Below are 17,982 nucleotides of genomic sequence, written 5' to 3'. Positions count from 1 at the left end.
CAATTACATTCTTTACGTATGTAACAAACCTGTCAAGGCTGTTTCACTTATGTATTTAATTTGAAGAAAAACTTCTCCTTTCAGTGAAGTCCAGTTTTGAAAATGGTCATATACTTCATTTTTAATGCTGGTTATTTCCCTTTTAGTAAAAGTAAGTAATGAAAGAGTCTTATTCCAGAAATATTTGTATTCCATCAATCTTTGACTGTAAGGTAGTAAAAACAAAGGATTTTAAAAATTGCAAGCATAGTAACAAATATTTCTTTGAAAAAATAGTTTTCTTTGAAAAATGGGTTTAGAGTGACTATAATCTACTGTCTAAATGGGGACAATTTTGAAAGTGATGTGCTGTTTGTATTTTGCTGAGATGACAGATATAAACTGGAAACATCCCAGAAAGCCTAAGGTATATGGTTTTCCTAACTCATTTCCACTTTGTTATCATTTTAACTATAAAGACAGCTATTTTTATATGCAACTAGAGGTCCGGTGCATGAATTCCTACACAGGTAGGGTCCAGCTGGCCCACCCCAATCAGGGCCGACTGGGCCAGGCCGGGGGGGGGGGGGGGGGAGGAGATGTGGGAGGTTGGCCAGACCCTGGTTGAACTCTAACTCCCGGTCGAACTCTCAGTTGAGGGGGCAATTTGCATATTAGCCTTTTATTATATAGGATGATTCTATTAATCTTTTAAAATTAATTTAACAGCAAACATTAAGTGAAGAAAATTAGGTCAAAAGTGACTTAGTCACAGAGCCTAAATGAGAATGTTGGATTCTTAGATAGCATTCTTCCAGCATACCATGGTTCCACAGGCAGTTTAAAACCTGGGATAAAAATAACAAAACTTTTAAAAATGACTAATCCAGTGCTGCTTCACAAAATGCCATAGCTCAACATAATCACAGTGATTTTTTTTTTAAACTTTAGATGTCCTGGCTATAATTTACCTAAAATCAAGGAAGATGCAGATACAGACCTAGGAGTTATCACCAAAAAGATGATGAGTGAAGCCATGGGGCTGTAATTATTTGGTTAATATTTATTTCCCTGAGTAGACTAAGATCTATGATGCAAACACCATATATGTCTGTCTTGTTCATCACAATCTCCCTAGCACCTAGCACAGTACATGCTCAACAAATATTGACAAATAAATAAATGAATGAAAAAATAGGTGACTCAGTTGGAAGAATGAAGAAGTGAGAAGTGCTGAGGATAAAACACTGGACAACATTAACATTTATGGGACTTGAACAGAAAAGAATCCCTCAAAGGAGACTCGGGAGGCACACCAGTGAGTTAAAAGAAAACCAACATAATACTATCAGGAAAGCCAGGGGTAAGACAATTTAAAGGAGAAAGTATTGGCCACTGTTTAAGGCCCCAGATAAAGGCTGAACAGAGTCCATTGTATCTGGTATTAAGGGGGCATTAGGTGACCTCAGAGAGAGGCATTAGGCAGGAAAGAACTGAACAGTAAAGCAGAAGTGAGTAAATAGGGGGCTATGCAGTAGCTACAATTGAGAATACTGACTGAGGCAGCAAGAAGAGAAAGAGGACACTACAGAGCAGAATGGTTTGTTAGGAAGGGAGACACCTGAACGTGTGTACACAGCTGGACACAGTATGAGTGCAGTCACATAGGCTAAACCAGTGGTTGGCAAACTGCGGCTCGCGAGCCACATGCAGCTCTTTGGCCCCTTGACTGTGGCTCTTCCACAAAATACCACATGCGGGCACACACATACAGTGCGATTGAAACTTCGTGGCCCATGTGCAGAAGTCGGTTTTCGGCTCTCAAAAGAAATTTCAATTGTTGTACTGTTGATATTTGGCTCTGTTGACTAATGAGTTTGCCGACCACTGGGCTAAACACAGACAGGAGATGCACTCAGCTCTTGTGCAAAGTCCTAGAAAGGAGAGATGTAAGTAAAGCAGATACTAAAAGATTAGCTTTTGCCAGGAAGAACAGGGGTAGTGTGATTCTGGGTGGTAATTAAGGCCCACCGAGTGATCAGAAGCCACAGGGAATGCCTCAATCAGCAGGCAGAGCTGGGAGCCGAGAGAGATGTTGATTTCAAAAAAGCACAGAAAGAGTCCAAATAGATCACTAACTGAAGAAAGCCAAAAGTGAGGATGGGAAACCTGAATGTGGAGCAAGAAACTGGCAGAGGCAGACAAGAGCTATGAACCAAGTCAAGGTTAAGGGGCTAATGGGCCTGGTGTAAGGCAGCTGCTGGAAGCAAGCCATGTACAGGCAGGCTCTCGAGTGATACAGAACAGACTGAATGAGGATGCAGGTGCCTCTGTAGGGAGAAAGGCAGGAAACAGAAAATTCAAACTTGTTCGTTAAGAGCAGTTAAGAGCAAGATTTTGTGAGGCCTAAACCTTGTATGATTGGTGGTGGGTGGAGGGAGGGCTTTCTCAAAAAAAAAAAAAAGAATACAATAAACGATGACATAGAAAATCAGGTTTAATAGTGTGCAATTAGTTATAGAATGAGAAAAATCATTAAATTTAAAAATGAGAATTTTAAAGTTGATAAATTCCATCAATATCACAAAATAAAGGAAAACAATATAATTATTTAATAAGTAACAGTTCCACAATACTTTTGCCTATAATTGTTGGCTACATGATCTATAGCTCCTCTTCATATGAGAACCATTTTATAATAATATTTTATATGGAGAAAATATAAAGATTATACAGCCTTTCATCTAGCATGGCCATTAACTTTTTATTATCGATAGTTTAGAAAAATTCTTTCAGCTTCATAGCTCACTACTGATAATGTCATTTAAATACTAACTGCTGTCATATTTGGAAAAATCCTTCTCAAATTTTTTTCATAGATGATTGTAAGATTTTTGGCATTTCAAGTTTTTTGGAAAAATAACTAGTCTTAAATTATCTTTGAAAGAATGAAATGCACCCTAGCCGGTTTGGCTCAGTGGATAGAGCGTCGGCCTGTGGACTAAAGGGTCCTGGGTTTGATTCCAGTCAAGGGCACATGCCCAGATTGCGGGCTCAATCCCCAGTAGCGGGCATGCAGAAGGCAGCCTGATTCTCTCTCATCACTGATGTTTCTATCACTCCCTCCCTTTCCCTTTCTTTCTGAAATCAATAAAAATATATTTTTAAAAAGATGGGCTTAAAAAAAAAAGAATAAAACTCATGAACCAGTTTATCTTAGATGTCCTTGAAGTGGTATAATATGACTTTTATGTTATATTCAGTGATATTAGTAGTTTTTGTCAAATCAGCAAGAAACTTAAATGTTTCTCCAAAGTATTTAAATAATTAACTCTTCTTCATTAAATGGATTATGAAATACTCTAAGAGCTTATTGAAAAAATATCTCTCCTAATTCATTTGCTTGTGATGTAACATGAACAAGCATCATTACAATTTGTTTATGCCAGAATAATTTCTATTGCTGAAATTGCTTATTTTTATTGCTTTTATTCTATTACTTTTAAAAATTCATGAACATCCAAAATTTTAGTCTGTAATTCCTTAATTGTGCTATTGAAGCATTCTAAAACGTCTTTCTAAATGGCAGTTATAATGGAGTATTCCCAATTCATCTTTCCCTTACAGCCCCCAAATGCTTATGACTATTACAATGGCATATTGACATCAGAAGTATAGAAGAGGAGAAATCAGAGGAGAAAAAGACAGAATTTTTAACCATTTACTATCAAACTATCTTACTTTGCTGGGGGCCCTCCAAGAACCTTGAAAGGGGGTCCTGAGTAAGGGGTTCTGAAACTTAAACATTATTTCATTCACAGTAAATCTGTCCATTATGATATCCTTAATGTTCTCTGTGAAATATGAGGCAAGACACAGAGCTGCTGAGAGATGTGTAGCACAGGGAAGTCTAAACAGAACAGCGAGGATTTAGAATAGTAGTATTGGAGGGCCTGGTGTTTAACAATCTGTGCATTAGAATGAAGATTGAGGGCTTTAAGGATAATTAAATGAGCAGAGGTAAAAGGAGTTGAAGTATAGTAAACTCCTCTAGGCAGAAACATCCTCTATGTAGAAACATTCTCTATGTAGAAGCATCTTCTATATCCTATACACACACACACACACACACACACACACACACACACACACACTAAAACTAATAAGTGGGTTCATCAAAGTCACATGCATACATGATCCACATGCAAAAATCAATTTTATGGCTGCATAACAGCAATGGCCAATCCCAAAAACAAATTTAAGAAAACAATACCTTTCATAACCAGATGAAAGAGAATAAAACACTTAGAAATAAATTTAGTAAAAGGAGTGCAGACTTGTATATTAAAAGTAAAACATTTCTCTGAGAACTAAAGATCCTGATAGAAAGACATACCATGTTCATGAATTAAGATTCAATATTTTTAAGATGAAAATTAAATTGATCATCAGAATCAATGCTACATCTATCAAAATGCTAGCATGCTATTTTGCAAGAATTAACAAGCTGATCCTAAAATGTATATGGAAGTGCAAGGGACCCATAATAGCCAAAAACAATCTTAAAAACAAAGAAATTTGAAGGACTTACATTTCTTGATTTCAAAATTTACTAAAAACTACAGTATTCAAGAGAGTGTGGTACTGACATAAGTACAGACATATAGATTAATGGAATAGAGTCCAGAAATAATTCCCTACATTTATAGTGAATTTATTTTAGGTAAAGCCACCAAGACAATTCAATAGGGAAAAAATAGTCTTTTAAACAAATGATGCTGGGACAATTGAACATCCACAAGAAAAAAAGATGAATTTAGATCCTTGCCATACATCAGTCATAAAATGTAAGAGCTAAACTATAGAAGTGCCAGGAGAAACTACAGGAGAAAATCTTTGTGACATTTGGTTAGTCAGAGGCCTTAGATACATTATCAAAGCATAACCCATTAAAGAAAACATTGATACATTTTATTTTATTAAAAATAACAACTTTTGCTCATCAAAAGAGACTGTTACAAAAATGAAAACATTCACAATAGGCTGGGAGAAAATATTTGCAAATCATACTTTAAATAAAGGACTTCACCCAAAACATACAAAGAACTCTTACAATCCTATAATAAGAAAACAGACCATAGGCAAACAAGAGAAAATATTTTAATGGATATTTCACCAAATAAATATGCAAATGGTTAATAAGCACATGAAAAGGTGCTCACCATCATTGGTCATTTGGAAAACACAAACCAAAGCCACAATGAAATATATCATGTCACACCCACTAAGATGGCTATAATAAAAAAGACAATAAGACGTGTTGGCAAGAATTCAGAGAAACTATAATCCTCATTCCTTATGGGACTATAAATTGGTGCAGCCACATGGAAAATAGTTTGGCAGTTTCTTAGAAAGTTAAATTTAAATTTACCGTATGATTCAGTAATGCCACACTTAGGGATTTACCCAAAAGAAATAAAACATACATCCACACAAAGACTTGTATGGTAGCATTATTCATAAGTGTCAAGTGGAAAGAATCCAAAAGTCCACCAACTGGTAAATGGATGAGTAAAATGTGGTATATCCACACAATGGAAACTATTAAAGCAATAAAAGCAGAAACAAAGTGCTGATGCATGACACAGCATGAATAAACCGCAAAAAACATAGTGATAGAGGCCTGATGTAAAAGACCACATATGATTCCACATATCTGACATGTCCAGAAAAGTGCAAATTTACAGAAACAGGAAGAAGGTTGCCTAGGACTGGTGGTAAGAGCAGAGATTAAATGCAAATGGCATGACGATGTTTGTGGGTTGCACAACTCATTAAGTTTACTAAAAATCATTGCATTGCCACTTAAAATGTGTGGATTTTATAGTATGCAATTAGGTCTCAATAAAGCTGCTTTTTAAAAAATCAGGTGATTTAACTATGGGGTCAAGACTAGAATACAAAAGCCAAAAAATGGTTGGGAAAAATCAGAGAAAATACTGGAAACCTTAATGAGGCTGAAGAGTTGACTTGAAAGTAAGAGAGCGATGAAGAGAGATTTTTGGGAATTGGCATGAAAATTTTCAAAGATGATGGAGTCTAAATAGATTTACAAATAAGAAAAAGGACAAGTACTTTATATTTCAAACAACTTTTTGTGTGTGTGCCAGGAAATAAAACACACCAAGAAATACTGGTCAAAGGGAAAATGTATTAGTTACTGTGTTTTTCAATCTGAATGTCACTGCAAAATAAGAACAATGTGCTTGCCTGACTTAAATTTTATTGGTAAAACTATTCAGTTGTGATAATGGTAAAAAACAACAACAAAAAAACAAGTAAAGTTATTTCAATTTTATTCAACCACACTGAATATAGAAAGTATACTACTACATTGTGTTTGAATGTTTATAAAGCTAGTATTAAATGCATCTGTTCAACCTTTATAATTTTCAAGATAATCTTACCTGAAGACCTGTGATTGTCTCTGTTTAATTTCTAACTCATGTTGTAAATGATTCAATTCTTTCTGTAATCTCTGAATTTCATTTTGCTGATTTTTTAACTGCATGCTTCCAGCTTGGATTCTAAAATATAAACAAACAACATCTATTACAAGCCTAAGTATTTCCTCATGCACACTTTCTTAAATTAATATTTAAATACACTTTCAATAAAAATAAATAAAAGAAGAAAACTGTGTATCTCTATATATACTTAATGAGTGTATAGAAAAGGTATGGAGATACATATCAAACAGCCATTACCCCTGGGGAGGACAGTAAAACTGATGGGCAGTGGACAGACAAAGAACATTGAAGGGAAGTATAACTTTTACTCTCTATCTTTTGTACTGTTTGATTTTTTACAATGAACTTGTATTTTTACTTGAAATATTAAGTTAAATGTAACTAAAAAAATATAAACTTATTTTTATTCAAGTAAGACATACATAACTTAAAATGTCAATTATTAGACTAAAAGTTGTAAGAAAAAAGTGATCCTTGACCTTTACCCCAATTCCCACTGCCCAAACCAACTCCTTTCAAGTTTCTTCCTGTTTATATTTATTTCTATAATTAAATACTATGCTTGTGCTGTTATTTATTAATATTTCATTTTAGGTACTATCTAGTGAATTACAATTCAGTTAAGATATGGTTCTGCTACATATAACTGAGACCTGAATATGATGGCTTAAGATACAAGTGTGTATTATCTTGCATAAAACCAATGTACTGGTAGCCGGTCTAATGTTGATATGGTAGCTTTATAGTGTCATCAAGGCCTCAGGATCCTTCCAACTCTCTGTTCTACATATTTGGTACGTGTCTTTTATTTTCATAGACCATGATAATGGCAGAAATTCCATCAATTACTTTCCCATTCCAGACCAGTGGCAGGAAGAGAATAATGGCTCACTCTGTGCCTTTTAAGGAGATTTCCAGAAGTACCATTGAATATTTCTGCTAAACTTAGACACATGGCAATATCTAGCTGCAAGTGAAGCTGGGAAATGTAGTTTTAACTAGAAAGATTAGTCCCCAAATATATATCCACAGTTCTATTACTAAGGAGCAAGAGAGAATGAATGTTAAGGTAGGCAGCCAGCAGTCTCTACCACAATCCTAATGAAAGTTGACCTTCCTACTCATATCTACTAGTACACACCTACACTCCTGTACATACACACACAGCATTACTCTCCTCATCCTCCCAATACAGATCAATCTTTTATTTAGTAATTACATTATTCTTCACTAATGAGCCACATGTTATGCCATGATCACATTTCTTTTCTTGCACAACATTTTTTGTTGCCCCTGGAATAAAAACCATCTCCTTTTCTTCTTTCTCAGTTCTCTGTGTACCTACCACTGATACTTCTTGTGAATCTGACAGGTCTGATTCTTTTCTCTCAGTACCTTGAGGTACAGTAGATAATCCTTCCTTCCATATCATTTCTTTTCCAGGAGATAACCTTCCTAGAGCTCTCCATTCCCCTGCTCTAGTCCGGGTTATGCTCTGGTTTGACTATGCAACTGTCACCAGGGGACTCCACTCCCTTATCATTTCAGGGACTCTTTCATGTGAGATCTGCATTCTGGTTCTAAAGTCTCCCTTTTTTTATGTGAGATCTGCATTCTGGTTCTAAAGTCTTCCTTCTTGGTTTACTCCTTTGAAGTGGAATAAGCCCTCCAGCATCTTTTTGTGCATTGGGAGATACATTTGAGACCTTGAATAACTGAAATTGTCTTTCTTTTATCTTAGACTGGACACTTGGGCTGGATTTAGAATTACAAATGAGAAAAATATTCTTCAATATAAAATTAGGGCACTGTTCTACTGTTTCCTAACTTACACTGCTGCTTCTGAAAAGTCCAATGACATTTTAATTATTGCTGCTCTGTATAATACTACATGGAAGGCCTTCCCTATTCCACATCTACCTAAATTCAGAACCTTTGAGATCTTCCTCGTTTACTTTGTATTGTAAATTCAATCACAATATATCCTTATGCTAGCCTTTTGTCATCCTCTCTGTGCTGGGCACATGGTATTTGCTTTGAAAACTGATGTTTTTTACTTCCAAGTATGTTCTGTTAGGATGAATAATTCCCTCCTCCTCCATTTTCTCTGTTTTCTTTTTGGAACATTTTTTCTCTTGTTTTGGATGTGAGATCTCTTGGAAATATCTTCTGATTTTCTTAACCTTTCTTTGCCATCTTACCAATTTTGACATTTTATTCCACTTTCATTATTTTCCATCCTGCCTAAAAGTTTTAATTTTAGCTATCATATTTTAATTACAATTCTTAGTAAGTTAAGGTCACCATTTTACTACCCCTTGTTCTTTTTTCGTGGGTACTATTTCTTGCCTTTTTGAATATATATATCAAGTATAGTGTGTTTTTTAAGTTTTCTGCAACTCACTACATTGTGTTTTTTTTTCCTTTGTTTTGTTTTTGTCTTTCATATATGAGGCTTCCCTTAAAAATCTGAAAATCCTTACTTAAATGAAAGACTTAAAACCATAAAACTTCTAGAAGAAAAAATAGACAGTAAACTCTCTGACATTTCTCTTAGCAATATTTTTTTCTGATATATCACAAACAAAAGATGAACTAAACAAATGGAACCACATCAAACTAAAAAGTTTTGCACAGTAAAGGAAACTATCAACAAAATGAAAAGACAACCTCGTAAATGGGAGAAGATATTTGCCAGTGATAAGGGGTTAATATACAAAGTTTATAAAGAATTCATACCATTCAACACCCAAAAAACAAACAATCCAATTTAGAAATGGGCAGAGGACCTGAACAGATACTTCTCCAAGGAGGACATACAATGGCCAATAGATATATGAAAATATGCTCAATATTACTAATCATCAGAGAAATTAAAACTAAAACCACAACGAGATATCACCTCACATCTGTCAGAATGGCTATCATTAATAAATCAACAAACAAGTGTTGATGAGGATGTGGAGGAAAAAAACCCTTGTACACTGTTGGTGGGAATGCAGATTGGTGCAGCCACTGTGCAAAACAGAATGGAGGTTCCTCAAAAAATGTTAAATGGAACTGCCTTACAACCCAGCAATTCCACTTCAGGGTATATATCCAAAGAAACCAAAAACATTAATTTGAAAAAAATATGCACACCTATGTTCATTGCAGCATTATTTACAATAGCCAATATATGGGAGTAACCCAAGTGCCCACCAATAGACAAGTGGATTTCAAAAAGTGGTGGTACATACATAAAATGGAATTATTAATTGGCCACACACAAAAAAGAAATTTTACCATTTGCGACAACATGGATGAGCCTAGAAGATATTATAATAAGTGCAATAAGTCAGACATAGAGACAAATATCATATGAACAAAGTTAATGAACAAACGAATTAAAATGGACTCAGACACAGAGAACAGATTGATAGTTGCCAGAAGGGAGAGGGCCAGGTGAAAAAAGTAAAGACATTAAGAAGCACAAATTGGTAGGTACAAAATAGTCAAAGGGATGTAAAGTACAGCATAGAAAATATAGTCAGTGATATTGTAATAGCTATGTAATAGCCAGGTGGATACTTGAACTATCAAAGGATCACTTTGTAAATTATATGCTTGTCCAACCACTATGCTGTAGAGCTGAAACTAATATAAAATAATATTTGATGTCAACTGTAACTGAAAAATGAAATTTTAAAGAATCAAAATAAAATTATAGCTATAGAAAAAAGTCTGAAGATCCTTTGTTGTCTATTCATATTTATAAATGAAGCATTCAAAGGATAATTTATCCAGTTTCTATAAGGAATGTATAAAATCAAAGGTTAGGAAAATATATACAAGACAGATGCTTTAAAATGATAAAATGTATATTAATATTAATAAATAGCAAAACATTAAATGGATCAACCCTTTCACTTTCATAAAATTTCCAATTCACCAAGAAAAATGATAATCATGAACTTTTGTGCATCAAAACATACTTCAAAATATGTAAAGAAAAATCCAATAAAAACAAGTTCATAATGATAAAGTAACACATTTCACACAGAAATGGACAATGACATGACAAATAGTTAAAAATATTGAGGATTTGAATAACGTAATTAACAAGTTTGATGTATGGATATAACTGGAACATATATCTAATAATCATTTTTTTCTAAACAGATAATCATAAAAATTGATAATATAATCAGCCACAATTGAAATTTTAATATGTTCTCAAAAAGAAAAAATATACATACCCACATTCATTGCCCACAACAAAATTACATAAAAATTTTAAAACAAAAAGGCAGTAAAAATCTATATACATGGAATCTTAAACATATATCTAATAAACTTTGGGCCAAAGAGGAAATAAAAATGGAGATTATAAACTATTTAGCAATAAATGATCATGAAAACACTATATGTTAAAGTACTCAGAGGGCACTGCTGGTGGGAATGCAGACTGGTGCAGCCACTGTGGAGAACAGAAACTAGAAACACCAATCAGAAAGGATATATGCACCCCTATGTTCATAGCAGTACAATTTACAATAGCTAAGATTTGGAAACAGCCTAAGTGCCCATCAGCAGATGAGTGGATTAAAAAACTGTGGTACATCTACACAATGGAATACTACACTGCGGTAAAAAAGGAATTCTTACCATTTGCAACAGCATGGATGGAACTGGAGAGCATTATACTAAGTGAAATAAGCCAGTCAGAGAAAGATAAATATCACATGATCTCACTCATTTATGGAATATAATGAACAACATAAACTGATGAACAAAAATAGATCCAGAGACAGAGAAACATTGATCAGACCATTAAACCTCAGAGGGAAGGTAGGGAAGGGTGGGTTTAAGGGAGAGAGATCAACCAAAGGACTTGTATGCATGCATATAAGCCTAACTAATGGACACAGACACCAGTCGGGGTGAGGGCATGAGTGGGGGTGGGTGGGGGGGGTAATGGGGGAATAAGGACACATATGTAACACCTTAATCAATAAAGAAATTTAAAAAAATAAAAATAAAGTCAAAAAATAAAAAATAAATAAAAGCAGAATAAATAAATAAAAATAAATAAACCTTAGTCATCCAACAGAAAAAATAAATAAATAAAAATAATGTATGACTCCAGGTTGAATCTCAGACTATAAAAAAAGATGTTAATGGCAAAACTGATAAAATCAAAGGAAGTATGTACCTCAGTTGATAGTATTCTCCTAGTGTTAATGTTTTAGTATTTATAATTGTACCATAATTATGTAAGGTGTTAACATTAGGGGAAGCTGAGAATATGGAAACTCTGTGTTATTTTTGTAACTTTCTATATGTCTAAAATTATTTTAAAATAAAAAGTAAAAAAACACTTGTACATATTCAATGAATGATATGTACATGTAAAATGTATCTGTAGTATAAATCATGGTGTAAAAAGGTCAGTGCATTTTTAAATTTGGAAGCTATGCAATATTTTAATAGCAAAAACAAAAGGAAACAGCCTTCATTAATACTGCAGTGACACTTAAAAATTCCCAAAAATCTTTTTGACAAGATATCACATGCTCTTCATTTCATCATTCAAAGAAAATAAGGAAAGTAATGTACCAGTATTTATTCAAAATTCAACTTATTGCCTACCATACTCCAAGAAAATTATCAAATATTTTTCAACTACAAATTATTAAATCATATAAAAATATAATAATCAAAATATTCTTACAGTTAAGAACCCTACATTACTTTTGGCCAGTTTTTCTGCTATTAGTATTTTCTAACTAAAATCCTGCACTGCCGTTAGGACATGTAATGTTAATATTTTTCTTGTTAAAGATCAGCAAGGCCAAACCAAAAGATCCATGAAGGGAGCTGCTAAACAGTGTTTTCTCATAGCAACAACCTGGCACATTGTCAAATCCACAGAGTCTGATGTATCTCATCTTCAGTTGTCTGGCAAGTGTTCCCCATCATGGCCTTCAAGAGCCATGGACAAAAATTACAGTCCGGCAAGGTCTTCCTAATGCCATTCCTCCACCAGGGTCTGGAGGACAGAAACTACATTATTTCTTTCAGATTTCTCCCCTCTCCAAAATATAGAACCTGAAACCTCCCCTGACGGCAAAGGCATAACTGGGGATCCAGAGCCCCTGAAGACAGAGATTCCCCTATATATTCTGACCTTACAAGGCTCCAGTTTCCCACAAAGGGCTCTATTGAGAAACGGAAGTCAGCTAAGGAAGATGTCTTCCAAGTTTTTGGATGGCTCCTCCACTGCAAATGGGAAGCAATCATTAGTAGGCCCGAGGCACTTCAAACAAGCTGACCGTCAAACCAGGCTAAATCTTAGCAATAATTCTCTCCACTCAGAGTCTCATCTGAGTCATGCATTTATTCATTCATCAAAGAACTTCAGTTAATACCAAAAGCTGGTTGGTGGGTCAACCAACACGAAAGGTAAGTACGGCAGGCATGCACAGAATTTAAGTGAGTACAGAGGTCTCAGTCAAGGAAGGTGAATGGTAAAGGATGAGTTAGGGCCAGCGGGAAACAGGAGGGCATAACAAGCAAGGGATTCCAGGAAAGTATTAGCCAAAGCACAGGAGCTTGAGAGAAGATGGCATTTTTCTGTTTAATTCTTAATGGTTCATGCAAAGTGACAAGAACTGAAGGCAAATGAGATTGTGTTGAGCCATGTTATGTATTTGCACTTCTCCCTCAGTGCTATGGAGCCCTGGAGGATTTGAAGTAGGAATCAGGTTTGCATTTTAGTGTGGCACGCTGGCACGGCCATGGCATACTCAGCCCCAGGGCGCCTTATATGCTTTGCCAGCACGGCCAAGGGTGAACCTGAGTGGGGACGGCTGAAAGGCTTAGAAAAGACAGACAAGAGAATGAAAGCTGGGTCATGGTGGGACACTGCTCCCTGAGAGACAGCGCCGACGCCCTGTGTCTTTATTTTATAGCAGATGCCACGAGGCAAAGTAAGGGCGTGGTCAAGATATTTAGAACATTCTCGTGGGTTTCGATCCTACTCAATTACATGCACCTGATCAAGCTTTGTTTACTTGCAGCCTATATCACTTAGGCCAGTGGTTGGCAAACTCATTAGTCAACAGAGCCAAATATCAACAGTACAACGATAGAAATTTCTTTTGAGAGCCAAATTTTTTAAACTTAAACTTCTTCTAACGCCACTTCTTCAAAATAGACTTGCCCAGGCCGTGGTATTTTGTGGAAGAGCCACACTCAAGGGGCCAAAGAGCCGCATGTGGCTCGAGAGTCGCAGTTTGCCAACCACAGACTTAGGCACATGGGGCCACATGTTCGGACCATAGGTTCAAGCTTACAACTATAGCTGTTGGCTATAATTGTGCTGGGAGGGCTCTGCCCTCCAAGCTGCGACTTGCACGTGGCCACGAGAGGACTGTGCCCTCTCATCAGTCCAAGGCTTGAACCTGTCCAAACACTGGAGCCGCGCCCCACATTTTAGAAAGATTGCTCCACCAGAAATTACCTAAGAGATTTCCACCAAGACTTAGGCCCAGGAACATTTGTGTCCCTGAGACCTCCCTCTCCCAATAGTCTGTTCTCCCATTGAGTCCCCTCCTTCAGAGTGCTCAATTTATGGATGCTTTCATTGATTGAGAACATCAATTACCTCCCCTCCGTATTGCAGTGCTTATTCTATCTCACAGCTATGGCCATGATTTCCCCACTTGGCGACTCAACCTCTTGCCTTTCTCCTTCTCTCTTCCCCTGTGCTTGTTAGGACCAATTCTGACTTCAGGCCCAAGTTCAATAAGCCCCTGTCCAACTCTCTGCACCAATTCATTCTTGTTGATCTTTTACCCTCCTTTAATAAATAGGCTTATGTCTTTTTTTTTTTTTAATCTTGTATTCTATTGGTAACCCCACCTGAGATTAGATCCTTAATATTCTCTTTCTAGGCTAGGACCACAGCCTTGCAATTCAGCTTCTCTGTCACTAACTGAGTGATCAGACTTTTGTATTCTCCAACATGAGCTCTGCTATCCATTGAGGTAAATGATTAGTGCTTTGCCTTAACTTCTCTTGTTAATGACTTTCCCAGACATATCAACCCTCTTGAAATTTCAAAAGGTGTGTGTATGGGTGGGGGTGGTAGTAAAAGACTATACTTATACAGAACATAAGGCTGAGGCTGTTTTCTTTAGCACCTGTCCTAGCCAATAGATGGGTATAAGTCTAGGTTCCAGCCCCTTCCAGTAAGCTATGTACTTGTCATAAGAAATCAAGCCATGTTCAGTTGAGTTCAAGGAGGTGGTAAGTAAATTTATTCTAACAATTCTCTGATGATAACCTGGTTCCTCAAATTGATCGTCACTGACATCTAATCTTATGTTGCATGCCATAAAGCAATCACATTTTGTTTCTCTCTTAATAATCCTTTAAGACTTTTCTTCCTTTATCCACATTAAAAGGATTCATAAATCTTTCAATTTTTCTATTTTTAGAAACTTAACAGTTTTGGGCCTGTCTTGTAGTATTTATAATTTATTAAGTATAGAATTGTGTAACCCCCAAAGATAAATGTATATACTTTTTGCTTACCCTTAAGTAATCTTGGGTTGTATTCCCAAAACGAAAATTTTCCTGGAGTGTAGTAGTGTAAGCAAACATAAAGTTGCTTATCTAGCTTCCCATAAATACTTCAGTTCTCTTTGTTAAAAAGAAGCATTGCTTTTAGAAAATAACTGCCCATATCTAAGGTTGCTGCTTCTTTCCTAACCACCCGTCTGTCAAAGTCATGCTGATCATGCTGAACTCAATTAACAGCAGAGAAGCCTCAGAGTTGCCTGGGAAAAGGAAGGCTATATTACAGTCTGATTGATTCCAAATCTACTAACAGAGAATTTCTGATAGAATTAAAGGTTGAGCTAAATTTTGTCTACATTATGTGTGATGACAATATTAAAACCTGTTTACAAGCATCAGGAAAAATGCTTAAGTATGAATTATTTGTATTTAAAAATAATTAAAAATTATAATACTAGCTTTAGGGGTATATTAAAGCAAATTCATTAAGTATTAAACCACACAGTGCTCTGTTGTCCTTGTTTTATTAATTATATGTACTTAACTGAATTAAAACAGCATTTATAAAATATTCTATCACTTAGATATTGACTCATTTAGATTGCTCTTGGCAAACAATGCTGAATTGTGAGGTCATACTGCATATATTGGGTCAATTATCTGCAGTTTTTAACATTTCAGACTTTACTTCTCTTTATTTTGGCATTTAAATAAATAAATTAGGTCAGCATGCAATTTTATATGTTAGCATTTCATTGATATTACAATGTTATTTTTCAAGATCATATTTTCCCAGTTAACTTTTATAACAAAGATAATGAAAACAACAAAAATAATAATGAACTCTGCTGAGCACTTACCAAGTGACAGACACTGTGCTTAATAATTTAGATGAGCTGTCATATTTAAACATCACCAAATCCCTATGATGTAGATCAATTGTCAGCCCCATTTGACAAATGAGGGGATGGAGAAGCAGAGAGCTAAGCAAGCTGATTGAGGCCATGCAAACACCAAGTGACAGAGCTGGGATTTGAACCCAGGCAGCCTGACTATTGTCCTGCTACTAATGTGCAGTTGACTGTACTTTGCTCTGCCTTTGTACTTTTGATTCTTTCTTTGCACATAATTTTAGAAGATGAATTTTTATTTGCATTTTGTACTTTGAATTCTGCCTTGATTAAATTGATACTTAACAGGGATTGACAGGGATTGAGGAGTGTGGAATGGCGTTACGAAGAAAGGGAATTGAGCAGCAGTTAAAAACCACCAATGTTATGCGCTGAAGAAAAGGTAAGCAGAAGATTAACTTTATGCATATTTCCAAATATTTGTGTGTGCCTTTTAACATGCCCTCGCAAAACTCAGAGGTTCACAGAGGGAAAGAGTTCAGTGGTAATTCTCACGAACCTTTGTTTTCATGGGCTTAAAATGTTTTCACAATCAACCCCAGTTATTCTCCTCTTTCAGCATGGTAAGAATTTGGCATGCTGCTCCTTTCCTCCTGAGAGAGAAACCCAAATGCTTGCCAGAGCACTTAATATTCTAGCTTCCACAGCAAATCGCTTTCATCTCCTTCTAACTGCCTCCAAACTGACTTCAGATTCAGGCAAAACAGAGAAAGGCACTGAAGAACAGAAGCACAGGGGTGAATGTCATTGCTATTTTTTTTTTCCACTGAGATCAACAAAACATGCTTATAATTATGTGACACATAATTTTTATAGTATAATTCTTGCTGTCAACCCTAGAAAGCTCTCTAGTTGTCTTCTCTTCCACCATAGCATTGAATACCAGGCCGGTATTATGGTGTAAATGAGGTACTAAATGATTGGCTTTAACTCATGGACAATTTTGAGTTTTATTTCAATAGCCAACTTTTTTTCCTTTAAAAGAGGACAGAAAATGGAGAAAATTATAATTTAATCATCTAGATATAAAGATATGAGTGGATAAAATTATCTGGCCAAAGAAAATATTAATAAAGAAGTCTATGATTTTGCATTTACAAAAAAATAAACTTTCTTTTTCAGAAAATAAGAGCTATAAGACAGGTTACGCAAACAATTTTTCAAAGGCATAAATGTAATATGATATGTGTTTCAACTCATAGTCTAATTACTTTTCATTAAATTAAAAAAAGAAAGAAAAGGAAAACAGGCTTGTGTTTGGAATGTGATGATGTGACACTGGTGAGAAAGACCTAGAACACTGGATAAAGTCTGACACAGAAAAGCAATGGTGACACATATTCCCAGAAAATGTTGCTTTAACAGATACAACACAAAATAAAGACAGGCTAAAAGCAAAAGGTTGGAAGAGAAATAAATGTAAGCAAAAGAAAAGGGGCAACAGACATAGTGCGTTTAATTAGTTATCTCTTTCCCCAGATTAGCAGCCCCCAAATATGCTGGACACTCTTTAGTAAGCATTTCAATCCTTTTGTTTTTGTTTCTTTCTGTGCTTCTCCAAAATCTTCTGGCTTAATACCAGAGAAAGCCACTAGCTTAATTTTACGAAATTATTTATTTTGCAAAAATGAAATTACTAACAAAAGGATAAGTCTCCAACCTATGTATGGCTCCGTAAGAGAGTGCTGTGGATTGGCATTAGTTCTGCTTCCAGTGTAGGCTTGAGTCTTAAATATTTTCTGCTATTAGAACTGGTCATAAACACTATCATCTCTCCCAACTGTACGTTTGCGTTTTAACAGAAGTGTTGATCAACTGTTTTATTTTACTCTTTTTTCCTTTTCCTTATCTCAATCCTCTTTCCACTCCTAACTCTCCTAACTTCTTTGACCATCTCTTATGCAATCACATTCAACTGGATGGTTTCATCAGACACAGTGAAAAGCTATGTGAACTGAGACCACATGTGAGACAAAATTACATGTTGAAAACGTAAA

The 17,982-nt window shown here is 35.5% G+C and overlaps 1 protein-coding gene across 1 annotated transcript in view; it reads right to left on the bottom strand.

Moving 5' to 3' along the window:
- LEKR1 (leucine, glutamate and lysine rich 1) overlaps positions 1-17,982 on the bottom strand; it is a gene marked incomplete at its 3' end in the record, with an annotated part of 117,226 nt that overhangs the window by 66,967 nt on the left and 32,277 nt on the right. The window contains exons 4-5 of the mRNA XM_079767262.1: positions 6,447-6,566; positions 30-205 (exon numbers count right to left, since the gene is read on the bottom strand). Coding sequence (XP_079623388.1) covers positions 30-205; positions 6,447-6,566 — 296 coding nt within the window. The remainder of the gene's footprint in view (positions 1-29; positions 206-6,446; positions 6,567-17,982) is intronic.

The sequence above is a fragment of the Cnephaeus nilssonii genome (assembly GCF_951640355.1).
Source record: "Cnephaeus nilssonii genome assembly, chromosome: 3".
In the NCBI taxonomy this organism is placed as follows: domain Eukaryota; kingdom Metazoa; phylum Chordata; class Mammalia; order Chiroptera; family Vespertilionidae; genus Cnephaeus; species Cnephaeus nilssonii.
The sequence above is the reverse complement of the archived record's forward strand: the minus strand, read 5'-3'. Positions and strand labels throughout refer to the sequence as shown.